Source organism: Cyanistes caeruleus, chromosome 22, assembly GCF_971803275.1.
Source record: "Cyanistes caeruleus chromosome 22, bCyaCae1.hap1.1, whole genome shotgun sequence".
NCBI lineage: Eukaryota > Metazoa > Chordata > Aves > Passeriformes > Paridae > Cyanistes > Cyanistes caeruleus.
Genome location: NC_141722.1, coordinates 8263437 through 8280073, shown reverse-complemented (window position 1 = coordinate 8280073; position 16637 = coordinate 8263437). Strand labels below are relative to the sequence as shown.

General features: G+C 45.9%; 1 protein-coding gene and 1 long non-coding RNA gene across 10 annotated transcripts; one reads left to right on the top strand and one right to left on the bottom strand.

Moving 5' to 3' along the window:
• Window positions 1-4937: 4937 nt before the first annotated feature.
• Window positions 4938-10220, bottom strand: LOC147649576 (uncharacterized). The gene is made up of 9 exons (XR_015278833.1): window positions 10217-10220; window positions 8797-8839; window positions 7440-7497; window positions 7318-7361; window positions 7185-7229; window positions 6637-6670; window positions 6515-6555; window positions 6309-6429; window positions 4938-5777 (listed from the first exon to the last, which is right to left on the bottom strand). It is a non-coding gene; the product is annotated as an uncharacterized LOC147649576 (long non-coding RNA).
• Window positions 8927-14826, top strand: CORT (cortistatin). 9 transcript variants are annotated; one of them, XM_086860649.1, is made up of 6 exons: window positions 8951-9068; window positions 9329-9489; window positions 10119-10243; window positions 10321-10742; window positions 11028-11463; window positions 14494-14826. In XM_086860649.1, exons 5-6 carry the CDS (start codon window positions 11368-11370, stop codon window positions 14707-14709), a joined length of 312 nt encoding a protein of 103 aa, XP_086716775.1. In that variant the 5' UTR covers window positions 8951-9068; window positions 9329-9489; window positions 10119-10243; window positions 10321-10742; window positions 11028-11367; the 3' UTR covers window positions 14710-14826. The 9 variants fall into 9 exon arrangements, with proteins under 9 accessions (XP_023796360.1, XP_086716775.1, XP_086716774.1 ...); XM_023940592.2 differs by lacking the exon at window positions 9329-9489 and having other exon boundaries at window positions 8927-9068; window positions 10967-11463; XM_086860648.1 differs by lacking the exon at window positions 9329-9489 and having other exon boundaries at window positions 10345-10742.
• Window positions 14827-16637: the final 1811 nt, after the last annotated feature.

Genomic DNA, 16637 nt, shown 5'->3' with positions numbered 1-16637 from the left:
CCCTTGCAAATCCACACTGGCTCATCTGCTGTTTCTTGGCACAAAGGTTTGTCCCTCGACATCTCCTTTAAGCAATGCTCCGCATCCAAGTGCATCCAGGTGATCCCCCAGACCCTACGAGATGCTCCCAACATCGTTCCATGAGACACCTCCGGGAGCCCACCATAAACCCCCCTCACATACCTAAGTGAACTGAGGGAAACCCTCCCCCTAAAACATCCCCTGGCAGGATCCGCTCCCTCCTCATCATCGCTGCTCACACCTGGGGCTGCTCTGAGCCCTCATCATCCTCACAGTTCAGTTTGTGCTGTTGCCACCACAAGAGCTAGGGCAGGGGCAGAAGGAACTTGTTGCTCATTCCCTGGACAGCTCATTGTCTGCACCTGACACACTGGGGCACCAGGCTTTCCTTGCTATGGATGAGGACACCTCTCCTCCTCCAGGTTCCCAAGGCTGAAAATGGAATTCCACCTCCACAATTCCATGTGTCTGAGTTTCATAATTCCCAATGTAATTCCCCATGGATCATAAGCCATCACTTGCTGTGGCGACAGAAAGCCCGGAGCACCGCGACTTCTCTACAGACAGCCCTGAAAAGGGCTGGGCCAAAGAGCGTGTGAGCAGCTTTGAGCAGTCGAGTGATTCCAGCTTAGCTCAGCAGCAGTCGAGTGATTCCAGCTCAGCTCAGCAGCGGCGTGCAGGCAACACGGGAAGCAGGGACAAGAAAGCTGGTCCAGCGTTCCGCTAAGCACAAACCTTTATTCAGGCAGAGTTTTGGCGAAGGGAGCCAGCAACAGCTAATCTTCCGAACAGGGAAAAACCCCAAACCCGGGATATTTATAGGAGAGGAGAGGGGTGGGGGGAAGCCCGAGATACCTGTATCAGGGTGGGAACACCAATGGGGCACAACAGTTTAGCATAACTAACTCAAAGAGCCCTGGGAGCGATACATTGTCTCTCTCTGAGTGAAAGGTGTCTTGCTTCCAGGAGAGAGCCAGGATCTCGGGCTCGGCAGCCTCCTCCGTACCCACAATCACCTCCAATTTTTCCTCTAGAATCACTGCTGACGTGCCTTCCTGTGGAAGTGTTTGACACATCGATGCAGAGTTCAGGGGCTTGTTTATGGCTTATCCTGACGAGCACAAAGGAAATCCAAACACCCAGAATTACAGGGAAATATGGATAAAGTTTAGAAATACTCCTCTTCCCTGCAACTCCCTGGCATTGACCTCCAACTTGTGACCCTTCACCTTTGACCCTGACCCTTGACCTTTTACTCTTAACCTCTGAATTTTGACCTTCTCTTAACCTCTGAATTTTGACCTTTGACTCTTGACTTCTGCTCTTTGAAGTTTGATTCCCTGATAATTGACCTTGGACCACACAACCTTGAAAAATTAACCCGTAACATTGGACCTTGGACCCTTTACTCTTGATCTTTGAACCCTGACCATTCACATATGACCCTTGAACTTTGAATCCCTGACTTTTCTCTTTAACCATTGACCCCTGATCACTGAGGTTTTGCCCTTGACCTCAGCCCTTTAATATTAAAGCACTGTATTTAAATAATTTTTTTTAACTTATATTTATAGTTATTTATATTTTATACATATTCTTATATATAATATAGATTATATTACAATAACATACATAATATTACTTATGTTTTGTGTGCATATTTATTTATGTCTATATTATAGATTTTCTATTGATATATGTATTTCTATTTCTAAATTTATAAATTTATTATGAATTTATATATTTCTCTTTATATTTTTCTATTTTATGGGTTTCTTTAAATTTCTATTTGTTTTTATTTTAAACTACGTAGATTCATTAACCTAACACATCAGAATGGCAAAAATATAAAGCATTAGTCAACACTGGTACGCAGTGCACACTAATCTCTATGGAACTTATACATATAAATTTCAATCTGTAGACTTTAATATGTGATTTATACATGTATTTTATATACTAATTTACACACAATTAATACATGTGGAAACCAAACCTATTTCTGTTACTGACAAATCAAAATCATAACACTAGAGGGCCAATACCTATAAAAAAGCCAGAACAACTCCACAGGTTTTTGGATTCTGCATCCAGCCCTCCCAGGGAATTTCCTGGCAGCTCGGGGTCCCCTCTGGGGAAGGGTACTCAGCACGAGCCCTCCCCATTCCCCGCTCACCTTGCTCCTCCAGCGCAGTGTGTGCCTCTCTGTGGCGGGGACCTCGGCGTGCCCCAAGGGACACGGGAGCCCCCCAGTCTCCACCCCGTTCCCCTCTGCCTTTGCTCCTCACCCCCAAAGAAGGCACAGAACAACTCCAACTGCTCTGGACAGCAGCACCTTGCTTTATTGGAAGCCCTTCTAGGTCTAGACCCCCTCCCAAAAAGGAGCTCTGCTGCAACAAGAAAGGAGGGCAGGTCCCAGAAATACCTTCCTGGAATTTTGACCCCTGACCTTTGACCCCTGACCTTTTGACCCCAGACCCATGACCTCCTGACCCCATGACCTTTGAAATGTGACCCCATGACCTTTGAAACCCTAACATTTTACATTTGAAACCTGACCTTTGACCTTTAACCGCTGTGACCTTTGACCTTTGGCTCTGTGAGCTTTGACTTTTGACCCAGTGACCTTCGATCCCATTACCTTTGACCTTTGACCCCATGACCTTGACCTTTGACATCTGACCTTTGACCCTTGCCTTTTGACCTTTTACCCCGTGACCTTTGACCCTGTGACCCTGTGACCTTTGTCCCCGTGACTTTTGTCCCCGTGACATGGTGACCTTTGACCCATGACCTCTGACCTTTGATGCTGTGACCTTTGACATTTGACCCCGTGTCCCATGACTTTTTCGTGACCCCGTGACTTTTGACCTGTGATCTCATGACCTTTGACCCTGTGTCCTTTGATCCTGTGACCCTTGACCCAGTGACCTTTGACCAGTGACCTTTGACCCCTGACCTTTGATTCTTGATCTTTGACCCCTGACCTTTTGATCTCCTGACCTTTGATCACAACCTTTGACATCTGACCTTTTACCCCCTGACCTTTGACCCCCTGGCCTTATTCATAACACTAACCCTTGAAATGGTGGTGGTTGTGTTTTTCTGGTTCAGATATGGTGCTGTGCATTTATTTTTAGTTAAGTATGGTGGTGCATGTGTATTTCTGGTTCGATATGGTGGTCTGCAGATGCATGTTGGGTTGAATATGGTGATGTGCCTTTATTTGTGGTTAAAAATGGTTGTGCTCATGCATTTCTGGTCAAATGTGGTGCTGTACATTTGTGTGGTTTTCAGATGCTGTGCCATGATTGTTTTGGCGGCCACGTGTGGTGTGGCTTTTTTGGAGGGTTGTGTGGGTTGGTTAGTGAATGGTGTGGTGGTGTGCATGTTCTGGTGAGGTGTGGTTTATTTGGAGGGTTGTGCGGGTTGGTTAGTGGATGGTATGGTGCCGTGCATGTGCTGATGAGGTGTGGTTTATTTGGAGGGTTGTGTGGGTTGGTTAGTGGATGGTATGGTGCCGTGCATGTGCTGATGAGGTGTGATTTATTTGGATGGTTGTGTGGGTTGGTTAGTGGATGGTATGGCAGTGTGCATGTGCTGATGAGGTGTGGTGGATTAAGGTGGTTGCCGTGATGTATTTCTGGTCACTATCACAGTGCTGGTGACCAGGGTGCCCCCTCATGCTCTGCCTGCCAGATTGCTGGTGGTTGTGATTGATTGTGTGTTTGTGTGAGGGGTTTTTTATTGTGCTGCTGTCAGGGGGATGTGTGGGCAGTATTGTGCTTGTGTTCTTAAAGGGTTTTTTTCTTTTATTCATGAGTGACTTATTGGAAATTTTGGTAATATGATTTTGGTGAACATGGTGGCGGTGTTGCTGTCATTGGTGACATTGGGGGGTGGTGCTGGGGGGAAGAGCGGTGTGATGTCGTGGGCAGGGTGCTTGGGGCTGTGCTGTGGTGATGGGGGGGGTGGTGCTCGTGGGCAGGGTGGAGTGATGGAAGGTGGGGTGTGGACACAGGGCACTGTGCTCAAGGGAGGGGTGTCTGCTTGGTCATGGGGGGGGGTGCAGAGGAGGGGGATGTGCTTGGGCGTGGGGTGCTGTGATGGGTGGTGGAACTGGTTGTGTAATTGGGGCATTAGGTGGTGGTAGAGCTTGGGTGGTTTTAATATGGGTGGGTTTGGGTGTCACAGTAGGTCAGTATGGATGTGCAGGGGTATTTAGGGTCTGTATATAGTATATATGAAAAGAATAAAAACTATAGAGCAGTAGAAGGTTTCAGCCTCCTGGGGAGTAAATAGTATTGATTTATAATTAAATTGTTTTTTTACTCCCCCAGAAACTGAAAGTTTCTACTGCTGCTTTTTTAAATTTAACGCTAGAAAGGAAAACAAGAAATAAGAGAGGAAAAATACAGTTTATTTCTTTTCACTCAAACTTGGAGTTTGAGTGAAAAGACAAACTCTCTTTTCTCTCTAACTCAGAGTAAGAGGGAAAAGAAACAGAGTTAGAGTGCAAAGAAATAGAGGGACAGTGAAAAGAAACAAACTCAATTTCTTTTGAATTTGAAAGGAAGCAGAGGCAATTTCTGTTCACTGTAACTCTGAGGTACAGTAGAAAGAAATCAACCCAATTTCCTTTCTGTCTACCTTAGGGGTAAAGGGAAAGGAAGTAGAGTTGGAGCAAAAAGAAATCTCTCTAACTCTGAAAGGAAAGAGGGTTAGACTTGGAGAGAAAAAGAAACAAAAATGTGGTGAGCAACAGTAACACAGACTTAGAGAAAGTGACAGACATAAATAAAGTTAGAAAGAGATTGAAAAGCAAAGTGAGAAGAAAAGCAAGGAATAGAATGAAAATAATGACTCAACCACACCAAAAAACACAGGATGCAGGGGGCGGGAGGACAGAGGGATCATTTTTATTATAGTTTATTCAACTTTATTGAATGAATTTTTTATTTACACTACAGCAACACACATAGAAACTGGATACCAATGCAAACACAGATACAAATGCTATACAATACAATCCATGTACACACTGAAAAACTAATTCATATCCAGAGTAATACAGCAGCAAATACAAAGACAGAACAATACAAGCCAAATCCATAATAACATAACCATTGATGTGTTTCTGAAAAGTTTAATACATTCTGTTTTATTATTACTGCTATCCCAAACCAGAAGGAGCACACAGAACACACAATACTCTTTCATCACAGAAGCCGGCTTCAGCTTGCACACAAAATCGCTGTCACTCTCCTCTCAGCTGCTCCATTATAAGCCTGCTGTCGGCATTCCTTGGGAACCTGGTTCCCAGGAGCCTCAAAATCACTCTGCCTGAGGAAAACCCCGGTCCGGGGCCAGTCCGTGCCCAAACTTTGGCAATGACTGTCGCCTCGTAGAGCGGCCAGGACCGAGGGAAAAAAAATCCCGCTGGGGGGAAAAAAAAAAACCTGGCTGGAGATTTTTTATTCTAAACTTAAAAATGAGTTTGAAGTGCTGAAAAGGAAAAATCATACACACACCATTAGAACCAGTCAACCCACACACTCACAGTCACACACAAGCAGACACAGACAGACTGACTCTCACAGACAGACACGCTCTCACCCCCAGCAGGAGACTCTAACTTACACAGTGCCCACAACCCTTATTTGAAACACCATGCTGAACAAAATGCCCTGACATCTCTTCTGTCTGCTGCTTCTCAACATCAAATGGTGGATTCCCAGAAAATAGGCATCAGAGACCTGCAAGACAACACAAGGTAGTCATTGAGGGATTGCATGGGAGCTAGGACTCAGCCCCCCTCTGGGCCCACACATTTTCTACACAAAACCTCATACAAACAGAGGAACTCTAACATTTTATAACTGTTCTACCTAACTGTGACTATGTGCCAGGGCAGGGCAGCTCGAAGCCAACACAGTACAAGGCGAGCAAATACAGCACGGTACAAGGCGAGCAAATACAATGCAACACAGGTGATGGTTGCTGGGTGACCATGGCAATAGCTGCAGATGCAAAGGTCTGCTCCTCGCACGAAAAAATCCACGATGATGTCGAGAGGCTAATGTGGCTGACTACATGAAACATATGGCAACCAGGAGTGGCCTGGAACTGCCCTGGCTGGCAAAGGCTCTGGGGAGCTTGAGAAGAAACCCTCTCCCTTGACTTTAGAGAGGCCCATCCCACTACAGCTCTGTCCTCTAAACTAACTTGGAATTGCCTCCAGTGATTATAAAGGCTTTTCCCCTGCTCCCAGTCTCCAGCCATGACACTTATCTCTTGGTAGACGATCGGACAAAACTCATCCTCGACAGGATGTGGATGACGAGACATCCCCCATGCTAGCTTCGGTTCGGCCGGTTACGAACTTAGGTTCCGTGAAGAAATGCAGAGCTGAAGACAACAAAACAGAAAATGTAACTGTTGCCCTGACAAAGAATAATGCCCAGGACACCGTCGCACCGCTGCCCCGACTCACTTCAAATATTCATTGGACTCCAGAGACTTCCCAGAGGATACCTGCAAAATGAAAAGGTACATGCTTAGCATAGTACTGCATACCACTCAGCAATGAATTGCCCCACATAAATGCCAACGCACCTGCTCATCGGCATGCTTGGGGCAGCAGCAACACCTGCAAAGACAGAAAAGAAAAAAAGCACTCTGAGTTACTGACACAATCCAATATGTGGGATTGATGATGGGGTTCTTTTATTCTATCTTAAAGTACAAGAGGTTATCAGCAAAGCAGGGACTTCAACAGAAGAAAAATCAGTCAGTCCCACCTCTTGTACTCAAAGACACCTTGTAAAATTCTGAAGACAGAGCACTCAAACGAGCAAGGGGTTCTTTTCACCGAGGCGTGTGCAGTTTGTGAGAAATTCAAGTCACCTCCCTCGCTTTCTAGACACTTCTCACTGGCATGGCAGGGTAGCAGCGGATGAAGCGAAATGTTCTTCCCCTGATACTGACTGCATGACAAACCAGCAACCCCTTCTGTCTCTCAGAATCCTGTCTGTGATGCCAATTCGTGTCATGATCCGCAAGGTGGGATTCGTGATGTGGTTCTTTTATTTGATCTTAGATTACCAAGGATTATCAGCAAACCAGGGACTTAAAAGCAAAACACATTTAGAGCTTGCACCCACCTGTCCTCTGGCATCCTGGGCTGGGATATATTGCAAGTACACCACCTAAAATAAAACAACAAGGGATTACAGTTACACCAGAAACTGAGACCCCAGCAAGAACTGCTGCTTCTGTCTACTGGTCAATGCTCACCTTGCACCCACTTCACCTTCACTGCCGCTATCTGGCTTTACTTCCTAGAAATAAAGACAAAGAGCAGAGTTGTAACACAGTGACCAGTCCCAGCCCCGCTGCAAAGAAAAACCTTGACTGACCTTCTCAGGGTTCTCATCTGGGATGGGGCGCTCTGCCACGGGTTTAATCCATCCGCATCTGAAAGAAAGTTAGGAAAAAAAGTCAAAGTGCTGCAGGGTAACTTCACAGCTCCAGACACCTGCTGCCAACATAAGAATACCACCTAGACTCCAACTACACCCCGTATTACAGATTTCAAATTACAAGTGCCCAGGACTTGCCCTTAAACACCTACAACCAGACTGGGCAGAAGGCCAGAGCAGCTCCCGACCAAATACCCCCAGACACCTTTGACACACAAGACCAGAGACAAGGGGACACGACAGGGAAAGAAAACTCTGAGAAAAGAAAGTCCTCATGAGGACCAAGAAAAGGCTAAATGAGATGACCAAGGAGGGACTAAAGTCGAGCCTGCCATGCTTGTACAGCCCTCGAGGAAAAAGATGCTAATGGAACAACTGGTTGCAAGAACCGCAGAGATGGATGCCTGAGAATCCTGTGGTCAGAATCCTCTGCCTGCCTTTGAATTGGTACAAGTCCTTATCCACTCTAATGAAACATTGGTGCACAGAGCCATCAATACAGCTCAGAACAAGACCTAAAAAGACATCCGACTCCCACTTCTAAAGAGAGATGTGATTCTGATGCGTGTCTGGGCTCCCAAATTAAAGGTGTGACGGCATCAGCTCCGGGCCAAGGAAGGGGGAGATGCTAAGAGAGACAACGAGGTTTCCAATAAGCCCATAGAAGGGCTGAGGCAAGAGAAGAATGATATGGATGACAGGCACAGAAGGTACAACAGACAAGTGACACAACACATCCCGGAACTGCTCTGCCCTGCCTACCTTGGTATTGTGAGTCAAAGCGAGGCTTTCCCTCTATACAGCCTAAGGTGCCATTTCTTGAACCTCCCTATCCCCAAAGCTGACTCAAAGCCCCTAACCGGTGTGAATCCTAACCCACTGCCCTGCTTTGACCCCCTCTTGGATCATGGCCCTCGACTTATCTCTCCGATGCAAAGCCATGCAGGAGACAGATCGGGTGCTGAGGAAAGCTGCTGTGGGGGCAGTTCCCTTTTGCAACACGATGAATCTCCTGAGAGAATCTAAAGTACCATACTTGATGTGACCTAGAACTTCAGGAAACTGCAATCATCCTAAAAAAACCCCAAAAGAGAAGTCATTATAAAAGCATCTTATCACCACTGAACCCATAACCCAAAATCATGAACTTAAATACTCCCTGTATTGAATACTATTTTCTTCAAGGTGTCTTCAAAACCTCTGCTGCTTTAGATGCCCAAAAAGATACCTACTGACAGCAGGCTAAAGTAAATTGAAAGAGCCTCTTTGCTGAAATGAAAGACAAGCTCTTTACCCCAGCAAATTCCCTAGGAGGAAATAATGCTCCTTAGCACAGCCTGGGGTTAATATACCCCTAATTGGGCCCGCCTCTTTTTCCCACAATGCCTGGGAAAGGAGAGGTGGCAAATCCCACTGGGTATAAAAGCCCTCAGAGGGACTGTAGCTGTTTGGCTCCTCTGAGTTAAATTTGAGGTTAAGGGTTCCATGTAGAAGAAAACTCTTCAGGGGAAGGATCAGGTTTTCTTTTTTTGCTATGATGACTCAGAACGATGGAGCAAAAAAACAGTGAGAAGCAAATCTTTGTATTTGAGCATCATAGTGGCATAATTGCCTTATGGTGTTATAATAAATAACAATATATAAAATTCTAATTATATATAATATATATTATATTTAATATATAATGTATGTATATATAATATATATATAATAACTATAATTGCATAATTATCCCTTAGTGATTACTAAGTAGCACTCTGCCTGTGATTTATAAAGGTGGAGAATAGTAGTGATAAGAATGGTGTCTCATAGAGACCTCTAATCAGGGCTCTCTACATTATAAATGAAAATAAGAAAAATAACAGACTGCTGGGTGGCGTTAGCATTATGCATGTGCCGGGCTCGCTCCCGTTGGAAATACCGGGTGCTAGGGCATGGGTAGAAGTGCTCTGAAATGCAGCTTTAAACCCTTGAAATGCTGAAAAAGGTAGAGCTTCCTTTAAGCGAATCCCTTAAAATGAGGAAATGGGGCAGTTACCTCCACTTAAATTGATATGATGTCAAATGAATGGCTTCTCTCTTTTAATTTAATCCCCTAAAATACTGGGAAAAGAGGGGTTTTCATCACTTCATATCTCTCCAGTGATGGAAAAAGGGTTTTTTCCCCCTCTATTTAAACTATTAAAAAAGAGGGACAGCTGGGCTTCCCTCCCAATTTAAACCTTAGGATGATGAAAAGGCAAGGAGTTACCTATAATTAAAACCCATAAAAAAGCACTGTCAAGGTTTTCCCCTTCTATTTTGTCTAGAAAATAATGGAAAAATGGGAATTTCCTCTCAGTTAAGATCTCTAATAGCTGTGGGAATGATGGAGCGGGAGCTGCGGGCGGTACCCGCAGGGGCGGGGCCCCGGGACAGTCTCGGCACCGCGGGCTGCGGTTCCGCCCCTGCTCACCCCGTGTCCGCCCGGGCGCGTTCGGTGGTGCAGAACACGGCGGTCGCTCTCCTTCGCCCGCCCTGTTCCTGCCGTGCCGGGGATAGCTACGCTGGGAACGAGCTGTCCTGAGCCAGGGATGGGGGAATTCTATTGAGTCTCCCGATGTCCACTATCTACAGCTGTGCTGTCACCAAGTTAACTCGTTCTGATTTCAATCTGCGGCGGCCCCGAGGCGAGGAGGGGCGCCAAACCAATCCCGGTTATCTGTAAAACAGACCCATGCCGAGTCTTGGAGTTTGTGCAGGTGAGAGCAGGACTTGTACGCTCGCTGAACTGGCATGAGGGGGAGGCACAGAGTTTTTCCTGCCTGAATTCCTGTAGCTGTTGATCTCTGCTCCTTTGCAGCAATACCTCCTCCCTACGTGATAGCTGCCTCAGCTTGGACGAGTGTGAGAATATCCAGCTCTTCCTTAGGACTTGAGGCATGGCTGGGAGCAGAGTTCATGTCAAAGCTTGTTTAAACACTTCCAATATAAATCTATTTTAAAGCAGAAGCATTTGAGGAAATAACATACAGAAGTTTATTGCAAGCATACATATAAGCTGTCTTTATTTAAAGATCCGCATTGATGGGCATTTTGTGGAACCACTCTGAAGGCAGTGTTCAAAAAGCTTCATTAACCTCTTGTCTTCTGCTGTTTGGGCAGTGTCTGACCCCAGTGCTTGGGGGCTGTGTGGAGATCCCTGCCTGTAGTGGGGTCACCCCTTGAGGATGAGCCACAAAGATTCATTTGTTAGACTGGGTGAGTAACTATCTCTACTTAGTAATTGTTTTTGCTGGCTTTAATGCCACGGCTGCAGTGTTCCTGCAGATGTCGTGCCCTGCTCCCACAGTTAGGGCTCCTGTGCTGAGCAGGGAACACTTTTGGGGAAGGGCTTTCAGTCTCATTAGTTTTCATTTAAATTGATCAAGCCATATGTAAGTTCTGGCGGCCAAAATTTTACCACTTCACTCTGAATCATCCAGCATTGGCCGGAGGTTTGTGCAAGCTGGTGGCCTCTTCTACCCATCATTATTTCCCAAACAGAACTCAGCTAAGTAAAAGAGACACAGATAGTGCCTACAATTTCATGACATGAAGAAACAGCCTGTTACTGGAGTCCCAGACCTTTGCTTCCTTAGCCTCTGCAGTTCTGGCATGTGGAAAGCCCAGAAGCACTGAAGTATCCCGCTCAAGCAGCTGAATGTTATCAACCTCTCCAAAGCCTGATTTGCCTTTGATATAGACTTAATTGTTTGCGTCATCTACCAGGCTGGGAGAGGGCTATAAAAGGGACTGCAACCATTGTCTGAGGCAGAAGAGATACACCAGGAATAGCTCCTTCTCCCAGTGTTTCTCACTCAGCACTAGTATCAGCCTGTGCATCATGCAGCTGGTGGCCAGCCTGGTGTCTGTGCTGCTTTTGGTGTGGAGCGTGAGAGCCACGGCACTGCCCGGGGAGGAGAGACTGCCGAGCACCAGGGTGAGTACAACATGCTTTGGGTAGGAGCAGGATAGAGCCAAGGAAAGGAGGATAAGGGTAAGTAGGCTGTACCTGATGCATCTTTTCCACTCGTCTATATTCCAAAGCATTACAGCTTTGCGTGCTGCAAAACCTCAGCTGTTACTATGGCTTGCTGGACAGCTGATTTAAGAAAGGTACCAGGAGAGATGGAAAAAGTGAAGTCTGAGCTAAGTGAAAACTGGAAAAAAGGAGATTGGAGGGGAAAGGAGAAAACATTATTGAAGGGGTAGAGCATGAAAGAATAAAGCAAGCTACTAGAGAGGGAGAAGATACATAATTGGTAAAAATGATCAAGGGAGATGGTATTTTAAATAGGACTCATGGGAAGGACAAATGTTTAAAAGATGGACTCAGTAGAAAATTAATAGAGGAATAATAAATGAAGTAATTACATATAAATAAATTTGCTTTTTCTGGAGTGAAGAGGAGTTATACTGACATACCTCTGCTAGGATAATTATGCTCTCAACCAGCAGCATAGCTCTATGCAGCGGCAGAACTTACGGCAATATAATTATTGTACCAGCTGGCAAAACCCTAATATTATGATGTCTAGAATGCTATAGTAACTTTGTTTTGATGTGCTATTTCTCGAAGAGGCCAAAGGGGTAGGAAATCATAGCATAACCTAATCACAAGCCCCATTTTGCTTGCCCTTGCCCTGCAGTCCTCTCACCTGCATATTCCCTGCTACCCCTGATGTTCCTCTGAGCTCTGGTTAGGTGCCGAACATGGCTGTATCTGTAAGGCTGCTGTTATTCTTGAGAAATGAGGGATCCCCGTGGTGGTTTCACAGGCACTAACTTCTCCTTTGTGCATATCCATGTTGTTTTTCTCTGTCTTAGTGATGGCTCCAGCTCATCCATTGGCATGTTAGTACTTCAGGAGCGGGCTCACATCCCATTAACAACAAACTGGCCACAGGACAGAACCATATGCAGTGTGAGGAGCTGACATTCTGTTAGAGATCAGGGCTCCTGTGGCTGCCTGGGATTAACCCTTCTGGGTATAACTGGAAACTTTCATCTCTGCATCCTTACAATACAAATCCAGTACTTAAAATGTAAACACATTTTTCATAAAAAATAAATTCTTGGTGCAAATCCTAGCTGCTGGGGAAAAGAAACAAGTTACAGGGAATAAATTGATAAATAAGTCTTTGGTAAAAATTAATTCAAGTGTAATGGCTCTTGGTCTTTTACACACTTGCTTACAAAATCTTGATATGATTGAAGAGACTCATTATATCTATTATAGAACATTCTGCAAACTGAAAAACTCATGGATGCTGAGGAATGAATCCCAACAATTTGTCTGTTACACCAGTCACCACTGGTGTAACAGACAAATATTTTAAGTATGAAAAATGTCAGGATTTACAAAACAAACCACCATAAAATACATTGCAATGCAAAAGGCAGATCTGTTCACTCTGAGTCACTGATGGATGTAGCACAGGGAGTGAAGCAGCCGCCCAAAGGTTTGCCCTAACCCACTGTGCTGAGATCTCTCTGGTGCAAGAGAGTCTTGATCACTTTCAGAACAGCTCTAAGCAGAAAGGATATGAGCAGTGGATTAGTGTTGGGGGGAGGGCTGCTGGTTTTCACTGGCAGCCATAGTCAATCGTGCACAAGAAATATCCCCTAACATGTGCTGTGCCTTCCCCACCCCTGAGTCTGAAGATACAGTTTCTGCTTGGAACAGTTAATTTCCAAACAGCAGTTAAGCTGGGAAAGATGCTTCCAAGAAAGATGTGACCTAGGAGACACACGTAGCTGGGTTCCACAGTTCCAGTTCCCCTCCCAAAGGCTCAAGACATTTCTGTACTTGCAGCACAGGAGTAGGAATCGGGGTGAGCACAAACTGGTTTGCCTGTCTTTTCTTCTGCCAGAGATATAGTGTGGATTTTATTCTGTTCCTCCTGTTTCTTTTGTGTGATAAGAGGGGTAATTACTAGAGCTAAGAAAGTGATTTAAAATATCCATAAACCTTCTGTAAACTCAAGACAATTTCTGCTGCCTGTATTTATCCATCTTTTGAGTTGTTCACAAGGTGGTCCTTGGCAAATGCTGATGCTGACAAATCCAGCAGATAGATAAAGCAGCCTCAGAAGTATGTGTGGGGTGTTTGTGAGGAGTGGCATGGAAATTTGCTTCCAAGATTCCCGTCTGCATTGGAAATAGATGTTTGGCAGGAACAGATCTTGTCTCAGCTTGGCCAGTAGCAGCTGTCTCTGCTAATGAGTCACAGAGACCAGGTAATTCCTCAGATTTGTTGGATGAAAAATTAAAACAAACATGGTAGCTTATAGCTTGTACTGCCAGAATTCCCTCAAGCTCCAAACCACAAGCTCTGTTCTTCTGTGTGTTGCTACAGCAAAGGGATGGTGCTCAAAAGCTCTTTTTCCATCCCACCTTCCCCCAGGATCAGGCTATGGAATTAGAGGTTCTTCTACAGCTGCCTGTCTCCACTGATGCGACATTTTGTTTCAGATATTTGGGATATCCCTCTCCCCATGAACCCAGCCCTCTCCTTGTTGCATTTAATTCTCAGCATTTTACCGTGGGGTACAACCCCCACCATGAGCTTAATTTACTATTGCCCAGAACACTGTGCCTCTTCCCTGACCTTCCCAAGGTGGAGGCTGGGCAGCCAGAGCAGCAGAGGCAGCTTGGCATACACTGGAATTTAATTACTGCTGCAGTGAATGCCTTCACAGCAATTCAAGCTTATTTATTAGCAGCTCATTTCCAGCTCTAACGTGGCACATGAAGGTCCAACTGGTTGAGCTGGATTGGGATGGGAGACTGCAGTGGCCTCTGCAGCCACGGATCTCTCAGCTCTAGCATGGTTCTGCTGTCTCTTAGCTCTGAGATGCGGCAGTGGAATGAGAAGGGACCCCCGTGGGAGATGTTTGCATGCTTTGAATCTCAACAGCCATGGGGGACGAGCCTTCCATCCCTCACTTTCCCTGCTCTCTGCCCACAGGAACAGAGTACCCTCCGCAAGGATGTTGTCCTGAAGATGCTGGCAGGCCTGCTGGATGGCACAGATATGGGGCGTGAGGCAGCCTTCCCGGATATGGAGGAGGAGGGCAAGCTGGAGGAGGAGCAGGCACTGCTGGGGCGGCTTGCCCAGCTCTCACAGCGGGACCGCAAGGCGCCCTGCAAGAACTTCTTCTGGAAAACCTTCACCTCCTGCTAGTGCTGCCCAGCCTGGCCTTGCCAGCCTGCAAACACCTTCCCCACAGCTCATCTTCCTTGTCCACCTAGCTCCCTTTCTGTGCCCTGCACCCCTCAGAATAAAGTATATCGCCTCTCAGGGATGTGTCTGTGCCTCTCTGTGGGGCAGCCGTGCTGGGGGGTGACGGGACACACACATTTTCTGGAGCAGCCAGGAGGAGCTATGGCCATTTTGGTAAAGGGCTTTGCAGCTGTGAGAGAGCCATGTGGAGGGGCCACAGCTGTCTCTAAAGCTGCTGCAGCTGCCTTCTCAGCCTTTGAGGGACCACATGGGTGTGCAGTGAGGTGCTGGGCAGCTGGGGCTGTGCCTTGTGGGGAACGTTCTCAGTGTCAGCCCCTGGTCAGGATAAGGTGCCATGCCACAATGGGGAGAGGATGGTTTGATTCTGGACATGGGGGAGAGCAGCTCCCTGTGTTCCTTTCCATGCTGGCTTAGTGAAGCATCCAGGCAGTGCTGAGCAGATGTGGGGTGCAGGGGCAGCATATGGGGAGAGGCAGACATGCCCAGAGCTTGACCTACTTTTGGTTTGCTAGCAGGTGTTTCCAGAGAAGTTCCTAGGGTGCTTTTGGGCTGCATCCAAAACCAAAATAATTATATAAATGAGCTATAATTCTGGGTTCAGCAGCTGCGGCTCTGCTCTGGTTCACTCCTGGTTTCTTGGTGTCTTCTCAAACTGCTTTAACAAACCCAAAACCAAACCACCTGGGTTTTCTTACCTACCCTATTGGGTGCTGTTTGCCACCTGGAGAGTAGCAGGACATATAATTTTATTTCTTTGGGATTATTGAGGAGATTTTTGAACCTTATTTTTAGAACTGACAGGAAGTACAGAGCTATGGACAATAGGCATGTTTAAGTTCATAGGTATTTCCCTCTGAAGAAGGCTGTTGAGTCCTTGGTCTCTCATACTGGCAAAACAAAAAGGTATGAAATTCAGGTGCTTTAGATGCTTTAATTTTTATTACTAAGAAGTTGAATTTCAAAGCTGTATTACATTGCTGTGAAAGGCTGCACAAAATAGCAGGCTTCAACTGTAGATCACTGAGCCTGTCCGCAGACCTAAGGAGGACTGAAGGTAGCTATTTGTAATGGCTTAGTTTTGAGCCTTTACAATCCTTTATTCTGCTTTTGGAGGTCAGTGACCAGGAGGTCACTCATCTCAACAGCAGCATTTTGGATTAATCAGCAAGCCAACCTGTTTTGTGGCAGTTGAGGTAATGCTTTCCACTGTCCAGCTCTCTGAGTAATGAGTGACACCATGGCTCTGGCATCTCAATGGGCTGCCTGCTGCTTTGCTCTGTGTTGCAGTGTATTTTTTAGTGTGTCATTTGCCATAGAAATTTCTGGCCGTGTGTTTCTGGCTTGCAGGAGGAATTAGAGCCCTGTGGCTTGTTTTATTTTTGACTTCATAATGAAAAGTAAGATCCTTGCCAGGGGTACTCAGTGGCTCAATATACGGGTAACAGGATATGGAGCTTCCTGGCTGTGTTTCCTGAAGCCCCTAGCTAGTATGCAGAGGGCCTGGTTTTGTGCCTCACATTGCTGCTGGCATTTTCATTTCATTGCTACCTCCGTTTCACTGTGTTTAGAATGGGAGGAAAGTTCTTGCCACCCTTGTTTCTTAAGAAAAATTCTAAAGAGACAAGTGCTGTTTAACAGCTAAATATGGCCATTATTATCACTAGCACCTCTGTAGCAGCATGGGACCAACCAGGATGCAAACACCTTAAAAGTGCTGTCATAGGAACTGCCTTATTATCCACCATTGCATCTTGTCTGTGATCATAATGCTCAAGAAATCATATAGTGAAAACAAGAAACTCCTGAGTACATGGGCATAGCGACTGCCCCAGACAGAGCCTGCCTGTTCAGCAAGTTGTGAGCTGAAT